The 24,906-nt window shown below is 39.7% G+C and overlaps 1 protein-coding gene across 1 annotated transcript in view; it reads right to left on the bottom strand.

The window, feature by feature from the left end:
* The window catches only part of NKAIN3 (sodium/potassium transporting ATPase interacting 3), a 733,696-nt gene that overhangs the window by 216,535 nt on the left and 492,255 nt on the right, over nucleotides 1-24,906 (bottom strand). Inside the window, exon 4 of the mRNA XM_089685299.1 lies at nucleotides 17,729-17,926. Coding sequence (XP_089541425.1) covers nucleotides 17,729-17,926 — 198 coding nt within the window. The remainder of the gene's footprint in view (nucleotides 1-17,728; nucleotides 17,927-24,906) is intronic.

The raw sequence follows: 24,906 nt of genomic DNA, 5'->3' as shown, positions 1-24,906 counted from the left end.
AAGTCACAACAATAGAAGAACACAGTCTGCTGAACATAATACTACACAAACATTAGATGTTGCCATGGTTTAATTGCACATAACATGTAAACAATCACAGTGCAGGGAGGAAAAAGTATGTGAACCTTTGGACTTAATAACTGGTTGACCCTCCTTTGGCAGCAATAACCTCAACCAAACGTTTCCTGTAGTTGCAGATCAGACCTGCACAACGATCTGGAGTCATTTTGGACCACTCCTCTTCACAAAACTGTTTCAGTGTAGCAATATTCTTGGGATGTCTGGTGTAAATCGCTCTCTTAAGGTCATGCCACAGCATTTCAATCGGGTTGAGGTCAGGACTCTGACTGGGCCACTCCAGAAGGCGTATTCTGTGCTGTTGCAGCCATTGTTTGGTTGAATTACTTGCATGCTTTGGGTCATTGTCCTGTTGCATCACCCATCCTCTGCTGAGCTTCAGTTGGCGGACAGATGGTTGTATGTTTTCCTGCAAAATGTCTTGATAAACTCTGGAATTCATTTTCCCATCAATGACAACAATCCGTCCAGGCCCTGAGGCAGCAAAGCAGCCCCAAACCATGATGCTCCCTCCGCCATGTTTTACAGTGGGGATGAGGTTTTGATGTTGGTGTGCTGTTTTCTTTTTCTCCAAACAGTGTTGTGTGTTTTTCCCAAACAACTCAATCTTGGTTTCATCTGTCCATAGTATATTTTGCCAGTAGTGCTGTGGAACATCCAGGTGCTTTTTGCAAACTTCAAATGTGCTGCAATATTCTTTTTGGACAGCAATGGCTTCCTCCGTGGTGTCCTCCCATGTACTCCATTCTTGTTTAATGTTTTCCTTATTGTAGATGTGTCAACAAAAATGTTAGCATGTGCCAGAGATTTCTGTAGGTCTTTAGCTGGCACTCTGGGATTCTTCTTTACCTCATGCAGCATTCTGCGCTGTGCTCTTGCAGTCATTTTTACAGGACGTCCACGCCTAGGGAGAGTAGCAACAGTGCTAAACTTTCTCCATTTGTAGACAGTCTGTCTTACTGTGGACAGATGAACATCAAGGCTTTTGGAGATACTTTTGTAACCCTTTCCAGCTTCATGCAAGTCAACAATTCTTGATCGTAGGTCTTCTGAGAGCTCTTTTCTGCGAGGCATGGTTCACATTAGACAGTGCTTCTTGAAACCAGTAAACCCAAAACAGGTGTATGTTTTTTAAGGGCAGGACAGCTGTCAGCAACACATCCAATATCATCACACTGATTGGAGTCAAGGTTGGCTCACTCCTGGCTCCAATTAGCTCTGGGAGAAGTCATTAAGCTAGGGCCTCACATACTTTTTCCTCCCTGCAATGTGAATGTTTACATGTTATGTGCAATTAAACCATGGCAACATCTAATGTTTGTGTAGTATTATGTTCAGCAGACTGTGTTCTTCGATTGTTGTGACTTAGATGACGTTCAGAGCACATTTTATGCCCAATTCATGCAAAACTCCACGTAATCCCAAGGGGTTCACATACTTTTTCTTGCAACTGTATACAGCACATTTTACATTTAGTCAATGCATATATATATATATATATATACATACATATACACTGCTCAAAAAATTTAATGAATGCTTTTTAATCAGAGTATAGCACCAAGTCAATTAAACTCTTGGGTTATTGATCTGGTCAGTTAAGTAGCAGAGGGGGTTGTTAATCAGCTTCAGCTGCCTTGGTGTTAATTAAATTAACAACAGGTGCACTAGATGGGCAACAATCAGATGACCCCCAAAGTAGGAATGGTTTTACAGGTGGAGGCCACTGACGTTTTTTCCCTACTCATCTATTCTGACTGTTTTTCACTAGTTTTGCATTTGGCTAGGGTAATTGTCACTACTGGTAGCATGAGGGGATACCTGAACCCTTCAGAGGTTGCACAGGCAGTCCAACTCCTCCAGGATGGCACATCAATACATTCCATTTGCTGTGTCTCCCATCACAAGAGCATGGAGGAGATTCCAGGAGACAGGCAGTTACTCTGAAAAGCTGGACAGGGCAGTAGAAGGTCCCTAACCCATCAGCAAGACTTGTATCTGTTCCTTTGTGCAAGGAGGAACAGGATGAGCACTACCAGAGCCCTACAAAATTACCTCCGGCAGGCAACTGGTGTGAATGTCTCTGACCAAACAAACAGAAACAGACTTCATGAGGGTGGCCTGAGGGCCCTACGTCCTCTAGTGGGCTCTGTGCTCACTGCCCTGCACCATAGAGCTTGATTGACATTTGCCATTCAACACCAGAATTGGCAGGTCTGCTGCTGGCGCCCTGTGCTTTTCACAGATGAGAGCAGGTTCACCCTGAACACATGTGACAGATGTGAAAGGGTCTTAAGAAGCAGTGGAGAACATTATGTTGCCTGCAACATCATTCAGCATGACCGTTTTGGTGGTGGGTCATTGATGGTCTGGGGAGCCGTATCCATAGAGGGACGCCCAGACCTCTACTGGCTAGACAATGGCACCCTGACTGCCATTAGGTATCAGGATGAAATGATTCATACTCTGAATGGTCTAGGGTTGTTAGTGGTGTACCCCAGTGTTTGAACTCTTACTTGTTAATATACTTATGAACAATATAGGGTCTGGGATTAAAATTTCAGTCTTTGCAGATGACACCAAGCTTTTCAGTGGAATAACGTCCTTATAGGATGTCTCCAACTTACAAGCCGATCTCAATGCACAGTTTAATTGGGCAACTCTGTGGCAAATGAGATTTAATGTACGTTTATGCACTTGTGGGCTAAGAATATGCATGCATCATAGATACTAGGGGGAGTACAGCTGGGGGAATCAGTGGTAGAGAAGGATCTGGGAGTTTTGGTAGATCATAAGCTTAATAATGGCATGCAATGCCAAGCTGCAGTTTCTAAAGTGAGCAAAATCCTCTCTTGTATTAAAAGAGGTATAGACTCCAGAGAGAGAGATATCATATTACCCCTGTACAGATCATTAGTAAGACCTCATCTGGAATATGCAGTTCAGTTTTGGGCACCAATTCACAAAAAGAACATTGGGGAACTGGAGAAAGTGCAGAGAAGGGCAACCAAACTGATAAGAGGCTTGGAGGAGCTCAGCTATGAGGAAATATTAGAGGAACTGAATTTATTCTCTCTTGAAAGAGAAGATTAAGGGGGGATATGATCAACATGTATAAATACATCAGCGGTTCATATAACAAACTCAGTGTAGAGCTATTCACCCTTAGGTCATCACAGGGGGCAAGGGGCACTCTTTACATCTGGAGATTTAATCTCCAAATACGGAAAGGTTTCTTCACAGTAAGAGCTGTGAAAATGTTGAATAGACTCCCGCAAGAGTTGGTTCTGGCCTGCTCAATAGATTGCTTTAAAAAAGGCCTGGATTCTTTCTTAGATACACACAATATAACTGGATACTATCATTTATAGGTAAAGTTGATCCAGGGAATATCCGATTGTCTCTCAGGGGATCAAGAAGGAACTTTTCCCCTGCGGGAGCAAAGGTTTTTTTTTATTGAACTGGATGAACTTTTGTCTTTTTTCAGCCAGACTAACTATGTAACTATATGTAACTATGAAATCCTTGGACCCATTGTCAGACCCTACACTGGTGCAGTGAGTCCTGGGTTCCTCCTGGTGCATGATAATGCCCAGCCTAATGTGATGAGAGTATGCAGGCAGTTCCTGGAAGATGAAGGAAATTACACCATTGAATGGCCCCACACTCGCCTGACCAAAATCCAATAGAACACCTCTGGGATATCATGTTTCAGTCCATCCGATGCTGCCAGGTTGCACCTCAGACTATCCAGGAGTTCAGTGATGCCCTGGTCCAGAACTGGGAGGAAATACCCCAGGACACCATCCGTTGTCTCATTAGGAGCATGCCCCATCATTGTCAGGCCTACATACAAGCATGTGGGGGCCATACAAACTACTGTGTACCATTCTGAGTTGCTGACATGAAATTTCATTAAAATAGACTAGCCTGCTGCGTCATTATTTCACTTTAATTTTTGGGGTGTCTTTGAATTCAGTCCTCTGTAGGTTGATAATTTTCATTTCCATCAAACGATGGGGCATCCTTATGTTCCTAACACATTACCCAGTCCATATCATTATAGATATCCAGCATGATATTTTTCCCCATTGAGATCTGAGGTGTTTTCAAAGTGTTCTTTTAATTTTTTTGAGCAGTGTTTAAATAACGAATTACATTTAAGAGTATACTGTACATGTGTTGGATGCTTATGTCCTAAGAAAATATTTTTTTAGGACATAAGCATACCCTAACAAGCATGGGCTCACTTAACTGTTCAATAAAAAGAAAAAGAAATTTTTAAAATATGTAGGAAATCTTCTGCAGCTCTGTGTGGAATATAATGCACCCTTTATCCGATTTGTAATATACATACACAAAAACAGTACCCTGAGCCAGACAAACCTCTACTGAGAAACATACCTGACCTTGGCTTGGTATCAAGAGATCTTTGAATTTTCCATTTCCTAACAAGTGTTTGAACAGCGTTGACTGACATATTCAAGGCTTTGGATATCTTTTTATATCCTTTTCCACTTTTATAAAGTTCCATTGCCTTGTTACACAGATCTTTCGACAGTTCTTTTCTGCTCCCCATTACTTTGTATCTAGCTTGCTCAGTGCATCCATGTGAGAGCTAACAAACTCATTGACTATTTATACACAGACACTAACTACAATTTAAAAAGCCACAGATGTGGGAAATGACCCTTTAATTGTCATTTTAAACTGCGTGTCACCTTGTATGTCTGTACAAAAGCCAAACATTTCGGGGTATGTAAACTTTTGATCAGGGCCATTTGGGTGATTTCTGTTATCAACTCAACATTTGAGCACAAGTCTATATATATATATATTTTTTTCAAATATTGTTATCAAACTGTCAAATATTAATCTATTTCCAGTTAGTATGCCCGCTATTATATTACATGTCTTTATTGTCAGCTGGAAACATAGAATTCCACTGGCATTACACAAAATATTTAAATATATTTTTACATAATATGATCTTTGTCGGATACTTTTGGTAAAATGTAAAATGATGTAAAATACCATTAGAAAACTGTATAAAGAGCAAGTAGAAGGTTGTATGACACATTCCTAAAAGATATGAACATGCACTTTTTCTCTGATATTTGAATATGCTTGACACCACGTAGGACACACTATACGCCTTTTGCGACAGTTCTTATAAATTACGTCTGACCTTCTGCAAATTCTTTTACAGAAATTTCAGGCATTAAATGTCGTTAAATAGAAAATCTTGCCATCGTTACTCATGCTCCTTGATTGTACAAAGCTGGACTCTATCACAGTGGCTTCTAGGAAATTCAAATGATCTAATGTCTATCAAGAAACAGAGGCAGTCGTTACAGTATGGTTAACTCAGAAAATGCTAATTCAGGGTGACAAGTCCATTTTAATGAGATATTATGGATAAAATATACTTATCTGGATCATTATATGTCTTTTTATGCTCAGGAGAATAGATTTTCTTGAATAAATTAGAAGTTACCTGGAAATTTTATGACCACATCCATCTGGAGGTCAAGTGCTTCTAGAGGGTACAGATCTTGAGGAAAGAGATTTATTTTTTGTTTCGGTGGATAAACGTTGGCATTGGGAATAAGGCAGCCATTGTAAGAATAATCATAGGCCTCTGCCCAACAACAGGAATCTGGATCCAGGCATAACAGGTCACTTTAGTCCAGTGTATTCAACTAATTGCTCACACTTTCCATGAAATAAGATAAAGTTTTTTGCAATCAGGGTTATTCCCTGAATCAGTAAGAGGCAACCACTTCTTTAAAGCCTACAATGACCCTTTAGTAAATGAATAACTACCTACCAGTTGCTATTATTCCATTCTTATCCAACAAAGGAAATGACCCTGCCGAAGAGCTGAAAGCCAAGCTCTCAAGAACATTGGATTCAGGGAATGATACTATGCTAAAATAAGGGGTACCTCCTACAATGAATTACCTATTTCAGAAATAGGATTCAGGGAATACTGTGCTAAAAAAAAGTAGTAGTTCCTACAATAAATGTCCTACTGATGGCAAGGGACAAGGGTGAGAAGCTCTGTAAAGCATTTAATACTGTGGACTCTGGGATATTATTACAGAGAATAAAAATATTGTAGTCTAGAGAGTACTGATCTTAGTTGGTTCCAGTCTGCAGTCTATTTTGTCCAGTCTTCCCTATAGAGTCCCCCAAGGTTCAACCATATCACACTTACAGTTTGCAAATTGCATATTACCCATTGGCAAAATATTCTAAAGACATGAATTTAGGCTATCAGCTGTAAATGATACATAACAGTATTTATCTTTTTATATACAATAGAAAATACATCAACTGTTTTTAAAATGTATTTTCACTTTTGTACTAGCTTCCTGTATTGCCCTGCATGTCATCAATTAGACTGTGAAAGGAAAGGGCCGCACTGTTATACAATCATGCATTGTAAAGCTGTCCATGCATTATACAATGTTCTTATTCAATTTCCTTTAGATTTACTCTCATCTATGTAGTGCAAGGGCTACACTTTACTGTGCCGTGCATCTAACAAATGGCGTGCCCCCCCCCCCCCCCGATCCATACCAGATCCAAAATCCCTCAGGATTGTGAAGGGACCCGCATGTCTTTTTTTTTTTTGGTGTGGGGTTCCCCCAAAATCCATACCAGACCTAAATGCCATTTTGTTTTTAATTTTGGTGTGGGGTTTTTCTTAAAGACCATACCAGACCCAAAGGGTATGGATGGGGGGGGGGGGGGGGCACACAGTTTTTTTCATCATTTATATTTACCGGCATGTTTTGTTCTCAGCTGACAGCTGATGAGTTATCTGTTGTTAAGGACGCCGCATTTGGCTTCCTTAACAACCAGCTACCATGCGATAAATTACTGCATAAAAATATGCGGTAATTATCACAATACAGATATTTTACAGCAAGAGTTATTTACCGCAAAATTCTTAGTGAATTGCACATTTGCAAACAATTTATGGCATTTGTTATTTTACGCATTTTTCAGTTAACGGTTCATAGAACATGCACACATTTAAAAAGAGACTTAAGTCTGACTTGTTTATTCAAGCCTATGGGTCCTAAATCACTTTATAAATATCAGTATAAAATAAAAATGAATGAAAAGACTTAAGTAAAGATATAGACTTTTCTTTTTCAATGCACATGTAAATGTGATTAGATTATTATAAATAATTGTATTTGTGTATGTTAATGCTGCATGATACTGTTCTATTTATGTACATAGGCATATGATGTAGACACTGTAGATTTGTTTATTACATAAACACACTGGGCTACCAACTTGGGGCTTTCACATGAACCAGTAGTCTGCATCTCTAGATGCTCATTGCAATTTCCTTGTAGATAAGTGAATTTGTGTGACAACTTCAATTCATCAGGATGGATGAATGGAGCTGTCATTCAGAAGCACCAGGGATTAACATGTGTATGAACATTATTGTGTAAGGACCCAATCCTCTGTATTTTTCAGCAGCTAATGACAGTGTCTGCTTTGACATTTAATGTGTCTCTGATTGGCAACTCCATTCATCCACAGAGATAGATGGAAGCTGTCATGATACCTAAAGTGGAAGAAAAGTCTAAAACAAAACCTCCCCCCCTTCTTCTACCTATACTGCATATCCTGTGTAGAAAAGTTCTGTATACTTACCTCTTTTTGTTCTGTTCCAGTTTGGTCACATAATCCCACAGCTGCAGCTTCAGCTCTCCTGTTCCATGCGTGGCTGCAGGAGGAAGGAGGGAGTGCCGACAACAGTTGGGCCATGTCAGCCTTTGAGTACTGGAATTCACAGCCGTTGTTGAGTGATCCCTTATATAGAGAAGCTGAAGCTGCAGGATCACATTATAAAAAGATAAGTACACAGATTTTTTTTATTACACAGGGTATGTAGAATAGATATGAGGGAGGAGAGAAATTTTTTTATGACTAGTTAGTGTTAGACTTTTCTTCCACTTTAACACAAATTAGATTCACATTTTTCCTAAAAAGACACCTGTTGTTACAGTTCTCATCCAGACAAAAATCTTGGGAGGGAGAACAACAGTGGCCAATAAAAGCAGTGTCTTTGGATATGGTAATGATAGTTTGGATATAAAGTAAGAGAAAGTGAGGACCTAGAACAAAGTAAAACTAAATCAGAGAAGAGCACTTTCATTTATTCTGATATTAAATGTAGCACAGCATATATCTGCAAAAATCAAAGTTAGGCGCTGTGTCTCCTGACATCAGTTGGTATGAATGACAATCTGGCAGTGCAGCATGGTAGCTTGTGATTCTAATTTTTCTTTTGGGTTTATTAGTCTGTGATGTGCGATAGGAAACCAATATGTACATAAAATACTCTTTTCAAAAAAGGTCACAATCCAATTAATTTTACAAACTAATCACTTGAAGTTGAGTATTCACTAAGATGACATGCACAGTATGTTTACTGTAAAAAAAACCCAGGGACCTCAAAGTCCAAAATGCTATATGCAAATAGCTGATCTGCAGGAAGTGTAGTTATGCTATACCCTTCAAAACACTTACACTGTGATTGGCCAGGAGTTAAAGTGAAGCTCCACCCAAAAGGGGAAGTTTAATGCTTTGTCCCCCAATCGCCATAAATGATTGTCACCTTTGGGGATCGGGGGGGAAGTGGGTACCTAAATTTGACAGGTACCTGCTCCCATTTCCAGTGTGATCGCCTAAGGCGATCAGAAACTAAAGATGCCCTCACCTCTCCCTCCCCATAGTCCTCTGGGACACGTGACAGGTCCCAGAAGACTACAGGACCATTCATAAAGTGCAGTGATACTTGCGCATGCGCATTGGGCACCTGGCTGTGAAGCCACAAGCTGTCACAACCGGGTACGCACACTGAAGATGCCAGGGAGAGAAGATGGCTGGTGAAACCAGCCTTGCTGAGGACACCACTGGTCCGAGGGACAGGTAAGTGTCTATATTTTAAAAGACAGCAGCTACAGTTTTTGTAGCTGCTGACTTTTATTTATTTTTTATTCAACTGGAACTCTGTTTTAAGCACAATCCATAGGAGATGCATAGACATCTTCATTTTCCATCTTTAGTTTTTATTTGCAAATGAGTAAACCCTGACTTTCAGGACTTCTCGATAAATATATACATTCATACAGTATTCTTGCAATACACCTCTGCCAACAGCAAGTTTAAACTGTATACAGGCCCCCCTATTGAAATACTGCAGCAGTGGAGGCATGACTGCAGCATATAATTTCATGCCAAACATAATAAAATAATAATACAAATGATAGTCAGTTGGGATTGTAAACTGCATGTTGTAAACTTTTCTGCTTGAGAGTAATACAAATGATACTCATTGCTTGTTCAACATGTTGATGTCCTTCCACAGCTGCATTTTTTTAAGTTTGGAGTGGAGATATAAATTCATGATCAATAGTTTTAAAGTTTGAAAATTTTGTTTTACAGATAACAAATTAATGTAACTGGATTTCAGCAAGCAAGGCAAGGTAAATGAAGAACGAACTTGTGAACACAGTGTTAATAAGTCTTTAAATATACCAAATTATAATTTTGGTCCACTAGACCTTTAATAAGACCTCAGCTCTCCTTAGTATATACAACTCGCCTTAATGAAATCCCTGACTGTGTCTGGTACCTGCAGAGAGGAAGAAGCTCCTTGGACAGTGATTGGGATAACGAACAGTAGTGAAGTAAGATCAAACAGCATTTTAGCAAGGATGCACCCCATGATCCTTTGGACTTTTCTCTACAGATTGCTTAAAAACATGTTGCTGCTGATCTTGCAGTGATAGATTACAGGACAGGTGGAGAGAGAACCTGCAGGAGAGCTAGAGAGGAATCAGAATTACTATAATTAGGTGCTCTAGAAAGCATCCCTGACTGGTCAGCATTTTTATGTCTGCAGCTTTATCAAGACTGCATTAAATACTTTTATTTGCAGACACAAAGTTGGACTGAACTATAGCCAGAAACATTTTCATGCTTAATGCTTCCACAAGAATTTACATCCCTCTACTTCTTCATGAGGGGTGGTATCTGATAAGGTTGATGGGTCAATCGACCTCTTCATGTCCCACTCCTCATGAAGAGTAGAGGGATATAAGTTCTGCTTTTTTAAAGAAGGACCTCTGTTGAGCAAAAAGAACTTTATCTCTTGTCACTTCAGCTGGGTTGGTTCTTAAGACAAAAAGAGTCCAAAACAATAAGCTTGAATGCTATATTGTTCATATAGTAAACTTGGCACAAAGTTGTACTCTATAATGTCACTGCAAATTACAAGTTAGCAAATGGAGGAAAAGAGGTATAACCTCTTCATACTGAAAGGCCTATTTACAGTAAGATCTATGAAAATGTGAAAAAGACTTCCATAGTTGTTAGCTCTAGCCAGCTCTGTAGATTTCTTGGAAAAATGCTAACTATATTTTTTCAAGCATAAAATATATTTAGATACTTATATTGATATAAATAATACTTCAGCTTGTTGATCCATGGAGTAGTTCATTCTCTTAGAACAGGGGTTAACATTTCGAGTCCAGACCTACTAGCCGGTCACAAAACTTACTCGCCACCAGTTGCTCCACCCAACCTTGCCCAGGCGCACCCCCAGCCCCACCCCCGGCCCGCCTCCCAACCACGCCCCCTTAAAGCTTATGAAATTACATTTTTCTTTAGAATAAATAGTCCGAAATATAAAACTGTACACAGTAATGTATATCCCAGCTCCCCTGTACTCCATTATAGTGATATGACATGTATACAGTAATCATTACTGTATATATGTCATATCACTATAATGGAGTACAGGGGAGCTGGGATATACATTACTGTATACATGTCATATCACTATAATGGAGTACAGGGGAGCTGGCATATACATTACTGTATACATGTCATATCACTATAATGGAGTACAGGGGAGCTGGGATATACATTACTGTATACATGTCATATCACTATAATGGAGTACAGGGGAGCTGGCATATACATTACTGTATACATGTCATATCACTATAATGGAGTACAGGGGAGCTGGGATATACATTACTGTATACATGTCATATCACTATAATGGAGTACAGGGGAGCTGGCATATACATTACTGTATACATGTCATATCACTATAATGGAGTACAGGGGAGCTGGCATATACATTACTGTATACATGTCATATCACTATAATGGAGTACAGGGGAGCTGGGATATACATTACTGAGTAATGTATATCCCAGCTCCCCTGTACTCCATTATAGTGATAGGACATGTTGTACACAGTACTTACTGTCCCCCGAGTCCCCCGTGGCGGTGGAGAGGGTGTCTCCTCTCAGAGGAGGAGAGCAGACTTCTCCTGCACTTGTTCCCTCGGCGGTGGTGCCGCAGAAGCTGGACCCGGAAGTTGTAAACCGGAACTCGGCTTCACAATGAGGCTTGGAGTGCAGGTGCAGTAGCTCCAAGCTGCATCTGTGCTCACCGCTCGCAACAGAGGAATTTCTCCTCGCATTTGGCGAGCGGCTTTTTCAAGCCCTGTCTTAGAACACAGGTGTCAAACTGGCAGCCCTCCAGCTGTTGCCAAATTACCATGAGGCATTGTAAGATTGACAGTTACAAGCATGACTCCCAAAGGCAGAAGCATGATGGGACTTGTAGTTTTGCAACAGCTGGATGGCCGCCAGTTAGAAGATCTTAGAAGATCAGGAAAGTTTTTCTTCCCACATTAGACTGCCCTTCATAAGGGTTTTTTTTCCTCCTCTGGATTGACAAACTGTGAGTTAGGGGCTCTAAGGATTCAGGACTATGTATTTATTTGTGTCTTGTAGTTGAATTTGATGGACATGTGCCTTTTTTAATCTCACTACAGTATGTAACTATGTCTAATGGCAGAGAAAACATTGACTATGGCAATAGCAGCTCTCAAAGAAAAGATGTGGCCAAACATCAGAGGACAGGAGGTTAGGTGTACACTGTAAGATACAACTGCTTTGAGCAAGCAGTACTGCTAGATCCATTTACTATAAGAAATAATAAACATATGTACAGTGTAGTTTAGAATGTTATGCCAGAATGATTTTAAAGCTGAATTCCTGCAATGTTCGGTGGCAGTACTGCCCGCCAAACACAACAGAAGGAATCATTTTTGCTGTGCCGTAAAACATATAGGCAGCTCCATTTGTGCACCCCTGTCCAGCTACCTTTGCAGTTTATGGAGGATGGTAAAAATTCAGTTCAACTGCCTATTTTTAATGCCTCCAGCTGCCAGTGTATACTAAGCCTTAGAGTATCACTAATCTCCATTGTGATTTTAAAATAGTGCTTGGAAGGCTATTTATAATTCTCTCTGAGCACCAGTGTGTGTTATTAAAGTGAAAACATGTCAAATGGCAAAAAAGGGAGCAAATGTGTACCAATTATAGATTGTTGACTGAGAATGTCAGTGTATATTAAAAAGAGGCTGATTGAAGTCAAATAATAGCCCAAAGTAAAGACTCACCTGTGCCCTGGTGTTCTCAGGGCTAAACAGGCTTCTTGGTAAAATATTCAAAGAACACAAAGTGCTACAGGGCTCTGAATAAGAATGGGTTTTCTTGGATTTTGTGTTTACCAGAGTGCGTTTGCAAACAGTTTTCCTCACTTGGTTGGCAATATGCTTAGTGTTTTTATTGCTTAGGTAGAAAAAAAGACAGCAGTATAATTTTACTAAAGTTCTCTACCCTACTTCAAAAATTCAGACCTTCACATTACTTTTCAGTACCAAAATACTGGGCCAGCAGTTCTTGGCTTGGGTCTTTTGAAGTCAAAAACTCTTTTTGCGCACAACTTTTTGCTCATGCAAGACAAGAACTACATATTCACTTAAATGCCAACTCCATCGGCTCAACATTATTACGTTTCCTTTGTTCCCCTTCCTCTCCATTTAGCCAGTGGAGACTTGACTTGGAGCCAACACAGGACTTTTTTTACCCACCTGAGACAGGACTGGGGAGCCTGAGGCCAATTTTAACTTCAGTACAGAAACTGGATTTCTGGCCCACCCCCCCTGAGCCACAGGATTAGTCCTGTGTTTCTGGTTTACTTTGGACTTATCTTTAGTACACTGCAAGGAATGTTCAGCCATGCCCTGCCAAGTGAGCTTTGGGTGTCTTTGAGGTTACAACACAAAGCATCAGTTGATGTTTGTTGACTATTTTTCATGAAAAGCTTACCATATTAGACATAGTGAACTAATGGTGACAATTTTTTCATATCAAAAGGTTAACAATTGAAAATTTAGATTTTTTTTTGCATTGTTACAATGCTCCAGTTTGGACCAACATAAGTATGCCTGTGCTATACTTGGAAACTGGAAATCACTGTATTCACCACTACTACTTGTACAATGAATGCTGCTAGCTTTCACGTCCTGTGCCTTACTCCTTATGGAGCACAGCGGGTTGCTTGTTCAGCACAGAGGGTTGGTTGTTCAGCACAGACACCATTCAAAGAACACTTGGCATTTGCTTGATGATTGCAAAGCATTTTCTGATTGGATGAGGTGGAGATTAGGATGTCCATGCCCTGCCTCAACACCTCCAATCAGAGAATGCTTTGCGTTTGTTGAGAAAATGCAGTTTTTGCTAAATGGCACCCATGCCAAGCAAACAACCTTCTGTGTCCACTAAGCAGTAGGTTAGCTGATTGGCACAGGATCCAAAAGCAGAGATTGAGTAGAGTGCTTTCCAGCTTCCACAGGGATTGGCCAATTATGGCATTTCCATTTTTTGTCTTCTTGAATTTTTATGTATTTTTTTTTTCTGATATTCAATGAAGACAGTTTCAGTATTCCACCAGGAATAGCATTCAATTATGCCTAGTAATTATGTAATAAGTAATAAGAAACAAGAACAAGTATTGCTTTTTGACATAGGAATGCAATCGGGCTGATTTACTAAAGGAAAATAGACTGTTCACTTTGGAAGGGAATTTTAAGTTAGGTTAGTGAATGTGGTGAAAATCACTTTGCAAAGAATACCCGATTATGGTTAAGGAAGAAAAAAATCATGTTTGCTTGCATACTATGGGGCGACAGAAGTGAGTAGAGCTTCACCTCATTCACTAACTAAGTGAAAATTCTCTTGCAAATTTGTCAGCCTATTTGCCTTTAGTAAATCAACCCCATTATACGTAAACACATTTGCAAATATTCCATTTCTCTTGTGAAAATAGACATTTATAAAATAAACAGTTGCTGCATGCTGCATCACTATTTGCTTGATTACAATGTATCGTTTATCTCATGGAAAGCACCTTCTATACTGCTTGCATTCATAGATTAAGATAGCCAGTCTATGAACTGAATTACCAATCAGTACATCTGCTCTGTTTAGTTTTGTTTCACAGTCCTCTGTCTGCAAGCGACATTACCAGTGTACAGCATGTAGGTTTACACCAGTCACAGCCCTCTACATTGGCAGTCAGAACTCAAAGGCAAAAACTAAATACAGAGTTTAGACAGTTCCTTTCACTTAAAGCTGAATCCCAGGAATGTTTTTTTCTTATATATAGTTACATAGGTCCAGCTTTGACCAACAATGTACAGTATATACTGTATACTTGACTGATGCCACTTGAAGTAGGAAATCACTGAAGGAGACACCACTATTCCAGTGATCTCTACTTGCTTCCATTTCTAGTGCTTGATGCATTCTGAACACAGGAGATTGGCCGCTCTACATAGGCGCCATTCGTAAAATGCTTTGCATTGTCTAAATCAGGGGTGTCAAACTGGTGGCCCACCAGCTGTTGTGAAAATAAATAAATAAATAAGTCCCATCATGCCTCTACCTTTGGGAGTCATGCTTGTAACTATCAATCTTGCAATGCCTCATGGGACTTGTAGTTTCACAACAGTTTGACACCTGTGGTCTAAATTAATAGGAAGCCTTTTCTGATTGGATAAGGAGGAGAGTGTGACATTGCCACCCTACTTCTCTACCTCATCCAATCAGAGAATGTTTGTACCCGTGCTGAGTGGCCATTAAAAAAATGGAATTCCTCTTCAAAGCCCAGTTCCAGCCAAAACTATAGAATGGAGCTGTAAATTATATGGGCTATGGGGTGTGGCAGTATATACTATACTGCCACACCTATTAAAGCAGACCTTGCGTGACAACAAACTGTGCATAAGCATCTTCTCATTAGCATTTTTTTTAAATATGGAAGGTGCTACCTAATAAACAGGCCTTTCATTTTCTTGCCAAGTTTGCAGGGTCAACCATTTCTCATGGATCCTGTATCTTCTCTCTCCTTGGACACAGGCAGGTATGTATAGATTCAAGAAGTCTGCCTTCAGTCAGAGGAGAAGATCATATAACACATATCCCAGCAGTAGATGGATGGATGCTGACCAAAAGAAAATAACTTCTGTGAAAATAGTTGGCAGTGCAGATTTTGGAGAAACTACAGTTGTAGAACTGGGGAACCTAGCAAGAACCAAGGTACCAGAGTATAGTGATGTATCCTGATATCCTGTCCAATTCAAAAGCCATTTCATTCTCTGGGAAAGGCTTACTATAATTGTCATATTATAGTACACTATAGTACTTTGTAATTATTTAAGAAGGGTTGGGGTTGAGCCTGTTTTTTGTCAGTATAATCTGTTACACGTGTGGCTGTTGAGGCTCAATAATACCTTCTATCTTCTTTCCCCTGTGCCAGCAATTTGTGCACAGTTAGTTTTTTGAGTCTTTGGTGAAGCCGTTATCCACAAACTTTAATTCCATTCTTTTCTCTGTCCTAGTTAACCATAATCTACATCTCCAAATGTCGTGACAATTCTGAAAGCATATGTTGCGCAATAAATGGTATGCACATGCTGACACATTACATGGTGTCAGAACACTACAACTACACTTTGTTTTCTTCATTTATAAACAGTTTGATAGATGTGAATTCATTCTGAACCTTTTCCTGCATTTTTTCAACTTTTCAAATGTGCAATAGTTTCCTGAAAGGTGTAAACCAAGAGTTCTGCTGTATTTCACATTACTTACAGAAGCATATTGGTTCTTGTCTTATAAAAATAGCACAGAGAATGGTACGGTGAATGATATGGTCATGACATATCATATGAATTGAAAAGAACATTGGCTGTGGCCTTGGGAGAAAGATTTGAGCAAAGCCTTATGTGTGTGCAATCTCAAACTTTATGATGAGATCATTTCAACGCACAGCCATTGCCACAGGCTAGACTCTACAGAGGAGCAACCTTGAAAATTGATTTGTGTATTTAGTAGTACAAATATTAAATGCTACAAACAGGTGCTGCTGACATACACTATTAAATATTAATGATAATTTTGACATGCTGTGGAGACTTTCAAGAGTTTCAGGTACTACGTACTAACAGAATTGTTTCATAGATAACAATAAACAGGAAAAAATGTTCTGTGAACAGAAACTAATAAGTCAAATATATTTTCTGATTAATGGTAACAAACAATTGCTAACACATTAAATATATCAATACTTTATCAGTCATTGGAGATCAAGAGATTGTCAACGTGGACACCATTTTATTCATTACAGTCCAGAGAACCCTATGACCACATGAATTTTAATACTGAAAACAAATTTCTTGCTCCCTCCAGCTGACCTACATCAGTTAGTTTCCAGAGGAAAACACATCTTGGATACAAAGCTAGAAACATGGCAGAACAAGCACCTAATTAGCTACACAGGTTAAATTCTCACTTTAATGAAAGTGTTATTTGGAAAAGGTGACTTAGATGCACCAGAACTGATGTTCATAGCCATAGACAGGCAGCACCTGTAGTAGTCTAGTAACAAGACAACTATTGTCCTAACCATGTTTGAAGCATGTGAATACTGAATTATTTAAGTGTAAGATGATTTATGCTAGGTACTGCCAGCATTATACATAGATCCGATGCTGCTTGGTCATGACCGCTGAGATTTTTGGAGAAGGGGAACAGGGATCAACGGGATGCCAGACTATTTTCCTACTTACTTGACCCATAACAAATGACAATGGTGCTAGAAAACAGCTCTGGGAAAAAAAACTAGCTGTATTCAGAATACATAACAGCACAGGTTTGACATACATGAGTATGGAAATGATGGATACACACTGGAACAGGAAGATATGCATGGTTATAAATCACAGCTAATATTTTTTGCACTTTTGCGCGGCAACAACGTCAAAACTCAAACAATGCGGCTGAGAAATGATAATTTCATCTGTTACAACCCTAAAAGATAGTGTACATGGCTGTCATACATCAGCAAAAACTATAACTAATGCAAGAGGTGACTTTAGGTATAAGTCTTTTCGCTTCTTTTACATTGACTTTGAAGAGAATAAAATTACACAATCTAATAAATATAAAACATGTAACTCAGACTGCAGTTGTTAACCAGTGCCCTAAATGATATCTTTTCAGTGGCAAAGAAAAGAAAGAAAAGTATGTGACTATGTTTTCTGCCTATAATATCTCTGATCAGTATTATATTAGTTTAAATAAAAGGAAAAAGGCATAGCAGATCAACTTTTGGCATGAAGTGCTTCAACAATTAACCAATATAATTACAAAATCATTTGAGAGTTTAAAGGAAAGTGACTTACAGACAGAAGTATTTGAAAAGCACTGTGGATGACCTCTATGTACTGAAATTCAATGATGCATCCTGTCACCGAGATAAACGAGTGATCTCCAAGATCTGTATTGGCTGGGGGAGGCACTACCCTTCTTATGCAACCAGGTCCATGTTCTCTCCACCATGAACGATGGATGGAGATATTAAATGTCATAAGATCTGTCTCCTATAGAAAGCAAACAGAAAAGGAACGAATCAGCTATATTATGATGCAAAGTTAACATTTTTAAACATTTTTTCTTTTTTTATCAACATTTCCTTAAGTAACAGACAGATTTACAAAGTGCTTGATTTTAAATATTATGTGGCAATGACAACGAAAACAATTTGTTCAAATAAAATTGCAGTATAGAGAGTTGAACAGTTAGGCTCCATGCACACTAGCATGGAGCTCCTAGAAGCTGTTACCAGCATCTTTTTTTCTGCTCCTGGAAGCTAAATAGTGTTATCCTATGTGTCCATGCACATGACTTTAGGCTATTAGCATTTTCTGAGCTTTAGCATCTAGTAGCAGAAAAAAAATATTTTTGTAGAGTTTTTTGAACTCCAGAAAAAATTACTAAATGCTCTTATACGCTACTAAATGCTCCTAAATACTAGTAAAACACTCCTAACAGCTTTTTTATAGCTTTTTTTCCCTATACTTGTACTATAAAAATGCTAATAAAACGCTAATGCTCCTAAACTCTTTTAAACTCTACTAAAACGTTACTAAAAATGCTATTACCAGCGTTTTTTTAACTTAAAAAAACACTAGTATGTAGAAGCCTAAATATTTATACACAGCATGCATGAGTTCCAGGGATCCCAGAATGCTCAAAAGAAAGTCTGTGAATCCCAAACAGGTATGTTCAAGCACCTTATATCGGCTGCTGTAAGGCCATTAAGTTTATTTAAACTGTAATCGGGTTACCTTAACTTCAAAAGGAACAGAAAAATAGTTTTACAATAATTGAGTGGAAACTGCAAACTGGATGCCATGAAAAAGAAAAAAGTGCAAAAAGAATTGAATAGAATAGTCATTATCATAGAATAGTGGAGTGGTAAGGTTTAGATCTAGGGCCAGGGTTTAGTCAAGCACTTAATAACAGTGTGCACCCAGGATCAGTGGGGTGCACAAGGACACAGCACAGGAAAGAATATGTGTTAACTGGAAATACACTATAATTTCACTAATACTATAATTGCTAATACAGACAACCAATTAAAGATTTCCTTTTTTATCAGTTTGCAATAAAGCAAGTAAAATACATCATCATTCTATAGAGGTGGGAAGGAAGATAAGAATCAGTGGCGTATACAGCATTAGCGACCATTCTGAGCATATATTTAATAATTGGTAATAATATTATTATTCTCAGTAAAATTAGTTGACTTCAGACTGACTATATCAAATCTATTACCCTGCGCACATGACCTCTAGCATCTGATTTATCAAAATAACATCATGGTATTCTATGTGCTGATAAAAGCTGAGCCACAGATCAATGAATGCATGCTTCAAAATCAATCTAGTGAAGGAGCCAGAGCATGCCATCACTTTAACTTCTTGGAAACCTTTGTATAGGATTCTAAGATGCCATCAAGAAATCTATTACCACATGAATTTATTATCATTTACAGGAATGTATCTCGAAGAAATCTGCACAAAAGTTAATAGGAAATTGAAGCAACCATCTCACAAGGTGTTATAACAGTAAAGGCCCAACATAAATAATATTATAAAATGTTAGAAAGATTATTGAAAGAACATAAACTTTTTGCTAGTTGTGCACACTTTGGAAATCATTAACATAAAACCTGTATTTGTAGGGTAGTGTCCATGTAATTGCTTCCAAAGAATGACAAAAATCTTACTGGCAAAACAATAATCTGTGAAATCTGTGAAATGCCTAAAAGATCTAAAACCCTAAATTCATGACATCTAGTTTGCTAAAGCACTTTATAATACAAACAATTGTTGCATGATTTTTTCATAAAATACTGTTTTTACTTTTTATCACTATTTTTTTGTAACACCGCATTGCTGCTCTCCTCCAGCCTCTTTTAGCCCTTTCCTTTCTATATGCTCTTGCTCCTGTGTCTGCTTGCACATCATTGCCCTTGACTGGCTTCTTGATCTGGCTAGCAGATCAAGCCCGCATAATGTGTGTCTGCATGGCCACTGGTAGTCTCCATCAAGGGAGTTTGCGACAGGGTGACAATGCAATAGCACAATTGGGCGACAGTTGCAATAAAAGAAAGTGTCTGAAAAAGGACCTTCACGGCAGGATTGTCAGATATTATTTTTAATGAAAGCTGCAGATTTAAAACTATTGAAAACAACGTTTGAAATTACATATGGTTTAAAATCGTCCAAGACAAGTAATCTGTGAAATCTATATGCAAGAAGGGCTCGCGAGGATGAAGTTTACCCTATTCAACCTGTAGAACTTGATGATAAGTTGAATGGGGTAGAACACAGCGCAGGATTACTTTAACAAATTTCACTTAATTGATAAATAAGTAAAATGTGTAAAAGTTGAATGGGCAAGGCAGATTGCACTGGTAAAAGAAAAGAAAAATATACCAAAACTGGTTGGCAGGATCGTGGATGTTGTGTACATGTCATCTAGCTTTTCACCATCACATGGTGAGGGCCCCAGTGTTTCTCTATGCTATGAAAGAAGCAAACCTTGTTGTTTCCTCACATCTTAAGTTCTGGTCTGGTTCCTGGAGCCTGAAAGCTTTGTAGAGCTTTGGGTGTGATAAAGCCTTAAGTCCTATGTCCTAGGTCTATGTTTTACCTGTTATCCACGCCGCACAAATAATTCAACTGCCCACAGGCCATTTTATATTTGGAATGGGTTGTGCTAGAGGTGCTTTCTCTCTCTCCTCTGCTGCAGGAGCCTCCTGTTGGGTGAAAAAGGCTGACTGCAGATAAAACACTAAAAAGGTACATATGCCTCCTGTTTGTTTTGGGGAACCTATTACTGGGTACCCTGTTAATCAGAAACTGACATACTGTATGTTTTGTTAGTGTCACAGACAAGTAGATTTTTTTATCTGTTATGTTATGGACTATACAAAGCCCTCCTGGACTGGATGTGTTTGTTTGCTGCCTTGCTGAAAAAAACACAGGACAAATCTACATGGACCATTCCTTGGTGTCCCTGCCTCGCGCATGTTTTACCACTGTTACCGTGATTTGAGCCTGCAACCCTTACAATGTGTATGTACTGTGTGTGTATATATATATATATGTACAGTACAGTATAGTACGGGGGGGGGGGGGGGGCACATGCTAGGGTGGTGTATGTTGAGGTTCTTCCAATAAAGTGGGTTTGTTCATTAAGTGACACTTCCACTCTTGCTCATCTGGACATCTCTTCTCTCTCTTCACAGGTAATCCTGCATTTATGTTACTGCTGCTTCACATCCACCTTAAATGGAATACATACTGACAACTCTCAATGTCTTTCTGGTAAACCTGCATTTGTGGTACTTCTGCTTCACATCCAATTCTATCCCTGTTCACATTATTGTGTTGTTTATTTTATCTTTAAGTTTCCTATCTAAATTATGACTGATCTTAATCTTTACAACCCTGCCCTCTTGGCCCTCTTGCAGTTTGATTGTGGTGTGAAAAGTTTGCTGTAATAGCTGTGTGCCTGATATTAACTCCCAATTGAAAAACTGGTGAACTCTACACCCACCCACCACAATATAAATCTAGATCACCTTTATGGGGGAGTCACATTTTAGGGGGCACATGCTAGGGTGGTGCATGTTGAGGTTCTTCCAATAAAGTGGGTTTCATTAATTAAGTGGCACTTCCGCTCTTGCACTTTAGCAATTGCATGAAGTGAAAATCTACAACAAGCTACTTTGCAAACCATCAGACTGCAGGTGACCTTGTTCCCCATTCAGCTCTCCTTCCTCTCTGTAACCTGTGCTCTCTACCTTTCCTTTTCACAGCTGTGTCCTCTCTCCTCAAACTCTGTTTCCTTCACCCCTCTTCTCTACCCCACAATCTGTATATATCACCCTCACGTCTGTCCTCTCCTTATCATTGCACTCAGCATCTCCTCTTAATTCTAATCCTACATGCTAATAAAACCCCCAGGGTGCTGAGGCATGTTCCCTCATATAAATCACACTCTCATATTACCTCTTTCATCCTTCTGCTTCTCTTAATCTCTGGAGATATATCCCCAAACCCTGGGCCTCCTTTGTTCAACTGTAACCAACTGACCCTGCACCCTCTGGTAGCAGCCGCAATCCACACAATTTACTTTTCATTCCTCTTCTTCCCAAAACCAGTCTACCCTTTTGCTGTGTCCACCGGAATGATCGCTCTGTCTGCAAAAAACTCACCTCTGTTCATGATCTCTTTGTCACTAACTCCTTTCATCTACCTGTTGTCACCGAAACCTGGCTTCATGAGTCCTACACTACTTCTTCTGCTTCCCTCTCCTATGGTGGTCTTCTCTGGACTCACTTCCCCAGACCAAGTGGGCAGAAGTAGGAGATGGAGTAGGAATCCTACTATCCCCACAGAGCACCTTTCAGGTTCTTCACTCTCCTCCCTCTCTGTCCCTCCCATCATTTGAAACTCACTGTGTAAGTTTATTTTCTCCAATTTCTTGAAGAATTGTTGTCATCTACCGGCCCCCTGGACCAGTATCAACTTTCCTTGATGACTTCAATGCCTGGCTACCCTACTTTCTCTCTTCTGAAATTTCCACAATCATTCTCGGCTACTTCAACATCCCTGTTAATACTAACACTCCTGCTACTTCTAAGCTTCTTAGTCTAACCTCCTTATTTGACCTGAAGCAATGGATACATGCTTCTACTCACTCTGAAGGCAGCACCCTTGACCTTGTATTCTCCTACCTATGCACTCTGTCTAACCTCTCCAACAATGCTTTTCCTCTCTCTGATCACCACCTTATTAGTTTCACTCTCTCCCTGTCTTCTACTACCTCTCCCTCCAACCTCCTAACAATTACCCATAGAGACCTTCATCACTTTAACCTTATCTCTTCTCCACTCTGCTACTGACCATCTCCATAACAATATCTCACCCCTGTTCTGCCCCAATCTAGCCACTTTTGTCTACAATCGATCCCTGTCCTCCACCCTGGACAAGCTCGCCCCTCTCACTACACACAGAATCAGGCCCCGACCCCAAAACTGGGAGGATGCCTGTCCACACTGAGAGTCAGAGCTTGGATTCTGCACCCCTGCAGGAGCCATCAAAGGTGAGTTGAGCCTAGGAGGATGGCGGGTCATGTACTCCTACTTCTGGACCTTTCGGCTGCCTTTGATATGGCTGACCACCCCCTCTTTCTCAAATAATTTTGCACCCTTGGTATCCGTGACTGTGCTCTTCTTTGGTTCTCATCCTACCTATCCCACCACATCTTCAGTGTCACTTACAACTCTACTTCTTCCTCTCCTCTTCCTTTCTCCGTTGTGGTCCCCCAAGGTTCTGTTCTTGGACCTCTACTATTCTCGATCTACATCTCCTCCCTGGGTCAGCTAATAGCCTCCCATGGCTTTCAATATAATTTCTATGCTGACGACACCCAAATCTCTCTCTCTACCTTTCAGCACACATCAGTTTCCACATGCATCATTAACTTACTGACTAACATATCAGTCTGGATGTCATATCACTTCCTCAAACTCAATATATCCAAAACCGAGCACCTAATATTTCCTCCCCCACATGCCCCTTCTCCTGACTTCTCTGTCAAGATCAATGGCATATTCATCAACTCGCCCCCACATGCTAGGGTGCTATGTGTAATCCAGGACGATGAACTCTCCTTTCAACTCCACATCCAATCACTTTCCAAAGCTTGCCACCTCAACCTCTGCAACATCTCCAAAATACACCCCTTCCTAGCCAATGACACCACAAAGCTCCTCATTCACTTCCAGGTTATCTCTCGCCTCGACTACTGCAACTCCCTCCTCATTCGCTTACCTTTACATAGGCTATCCCCTCTCCAGTCCATCATGAATGCTGCTGCCAGGCTTATCCACCTTACTAACTGTTCAGTGTCTGCCACCCCTCTCTGCCAATCCCTGCACTGGCTGCCACTCACCCAGCAAATTAAATTCAAAATACTAACAACAACTTACAAAGCCATCCACAACTCGGCCCCAGCTACATCACTAACCTAGTCTCAAAATATCAACCAAATTGCTCTCTTAGTTCCTCCCAAGACCTCCTGCCCTCTAGTTCCCTTGTCACCTCCTCCAATGCTCACCTGCAGGACTTCTCCTGTGCCTCTCCAATCCTATGGAATTCCCTACCCCATTCTGTCCAACTATCTCCTACTCTGTCCACTTTTAGGTGATCCCTGAAAACCTTTCTCTTCAGAGAAACCTATCCTGCCTCCACATAACAGCTATACATGTATTTTCTCCATCAGCTCATCCTCCATAGTTATTACCTTTTGTATCACTTGTCCCTGCCCTTTAGATTGTAACCTCTAACGAGCAGGGCCCTCTGATTCCTCCTGTATTGAATTGTATTGCAACTGTATTGTTTTCCTCAAGTTGTAAAGCGCTGTTCAAACTATTTGTGCTTTATAGATCCTGTATAATAATTATATATATATATATATATATATATATATCTCACACCTGAGCAATGCATGCAACTAGTTTCTCCATACAGGAGGTGTCTTGAAGCTGTCATTACCAATAAAGGATTTTGTATGAAGTATTAAATACATTTCAGTTAACGTGTTAAATAATTTTTCCTTGTGTGATTGCATGTTATTACACAATTTCATTTCTGAACTTATTGGTTTTGGTTTCTTTATATGTTAGGATTGCATGGGTTGTTACCGACATGTTGTGAAAATTTCATGTTAATAGTACCTTTAGAATATATTAACTGAGGAAAATGCTGATGTGTCAATACTTATTTTACCCACTGTATATATACTATATTGCCAAAAGTATTGATACACCTCTCCAAATCATTGGATTCAGGTGTTCCAATCATCTCCATGGCCACAGGTGTATAAAATCAAGCACCTAGGCATGCAGACTTCTTCAACAAACATTTGTAAAAGAATGGGTCGCCCTCAGGAGCTCAGTGAATTCAAGTGTGTTACCGTGATAGATTGTCATCTGTGCAAT

The sequence above is a fragment of the Staurois parvus genome, unplaced genomic scaffold (assembly GCF_062004578.1).
Source record: "Staurois parvus isolate SC_StPar_1 unplaced genomic scaffold, SC_StPar_1.0 ptg000371l, whole genome shotgun sequence".
In the NCBI taxonomy this organism is placed as follows: Eukaryota; Metazoa; Chordata; class Amphibia; order Anura; family Ranidae; genus Staurois; species Staurois parvus.
Note: the sequence above shows the minus strand (reverse complement) of the source record. Positions and strands in the feature narration are given on the sequence as shown.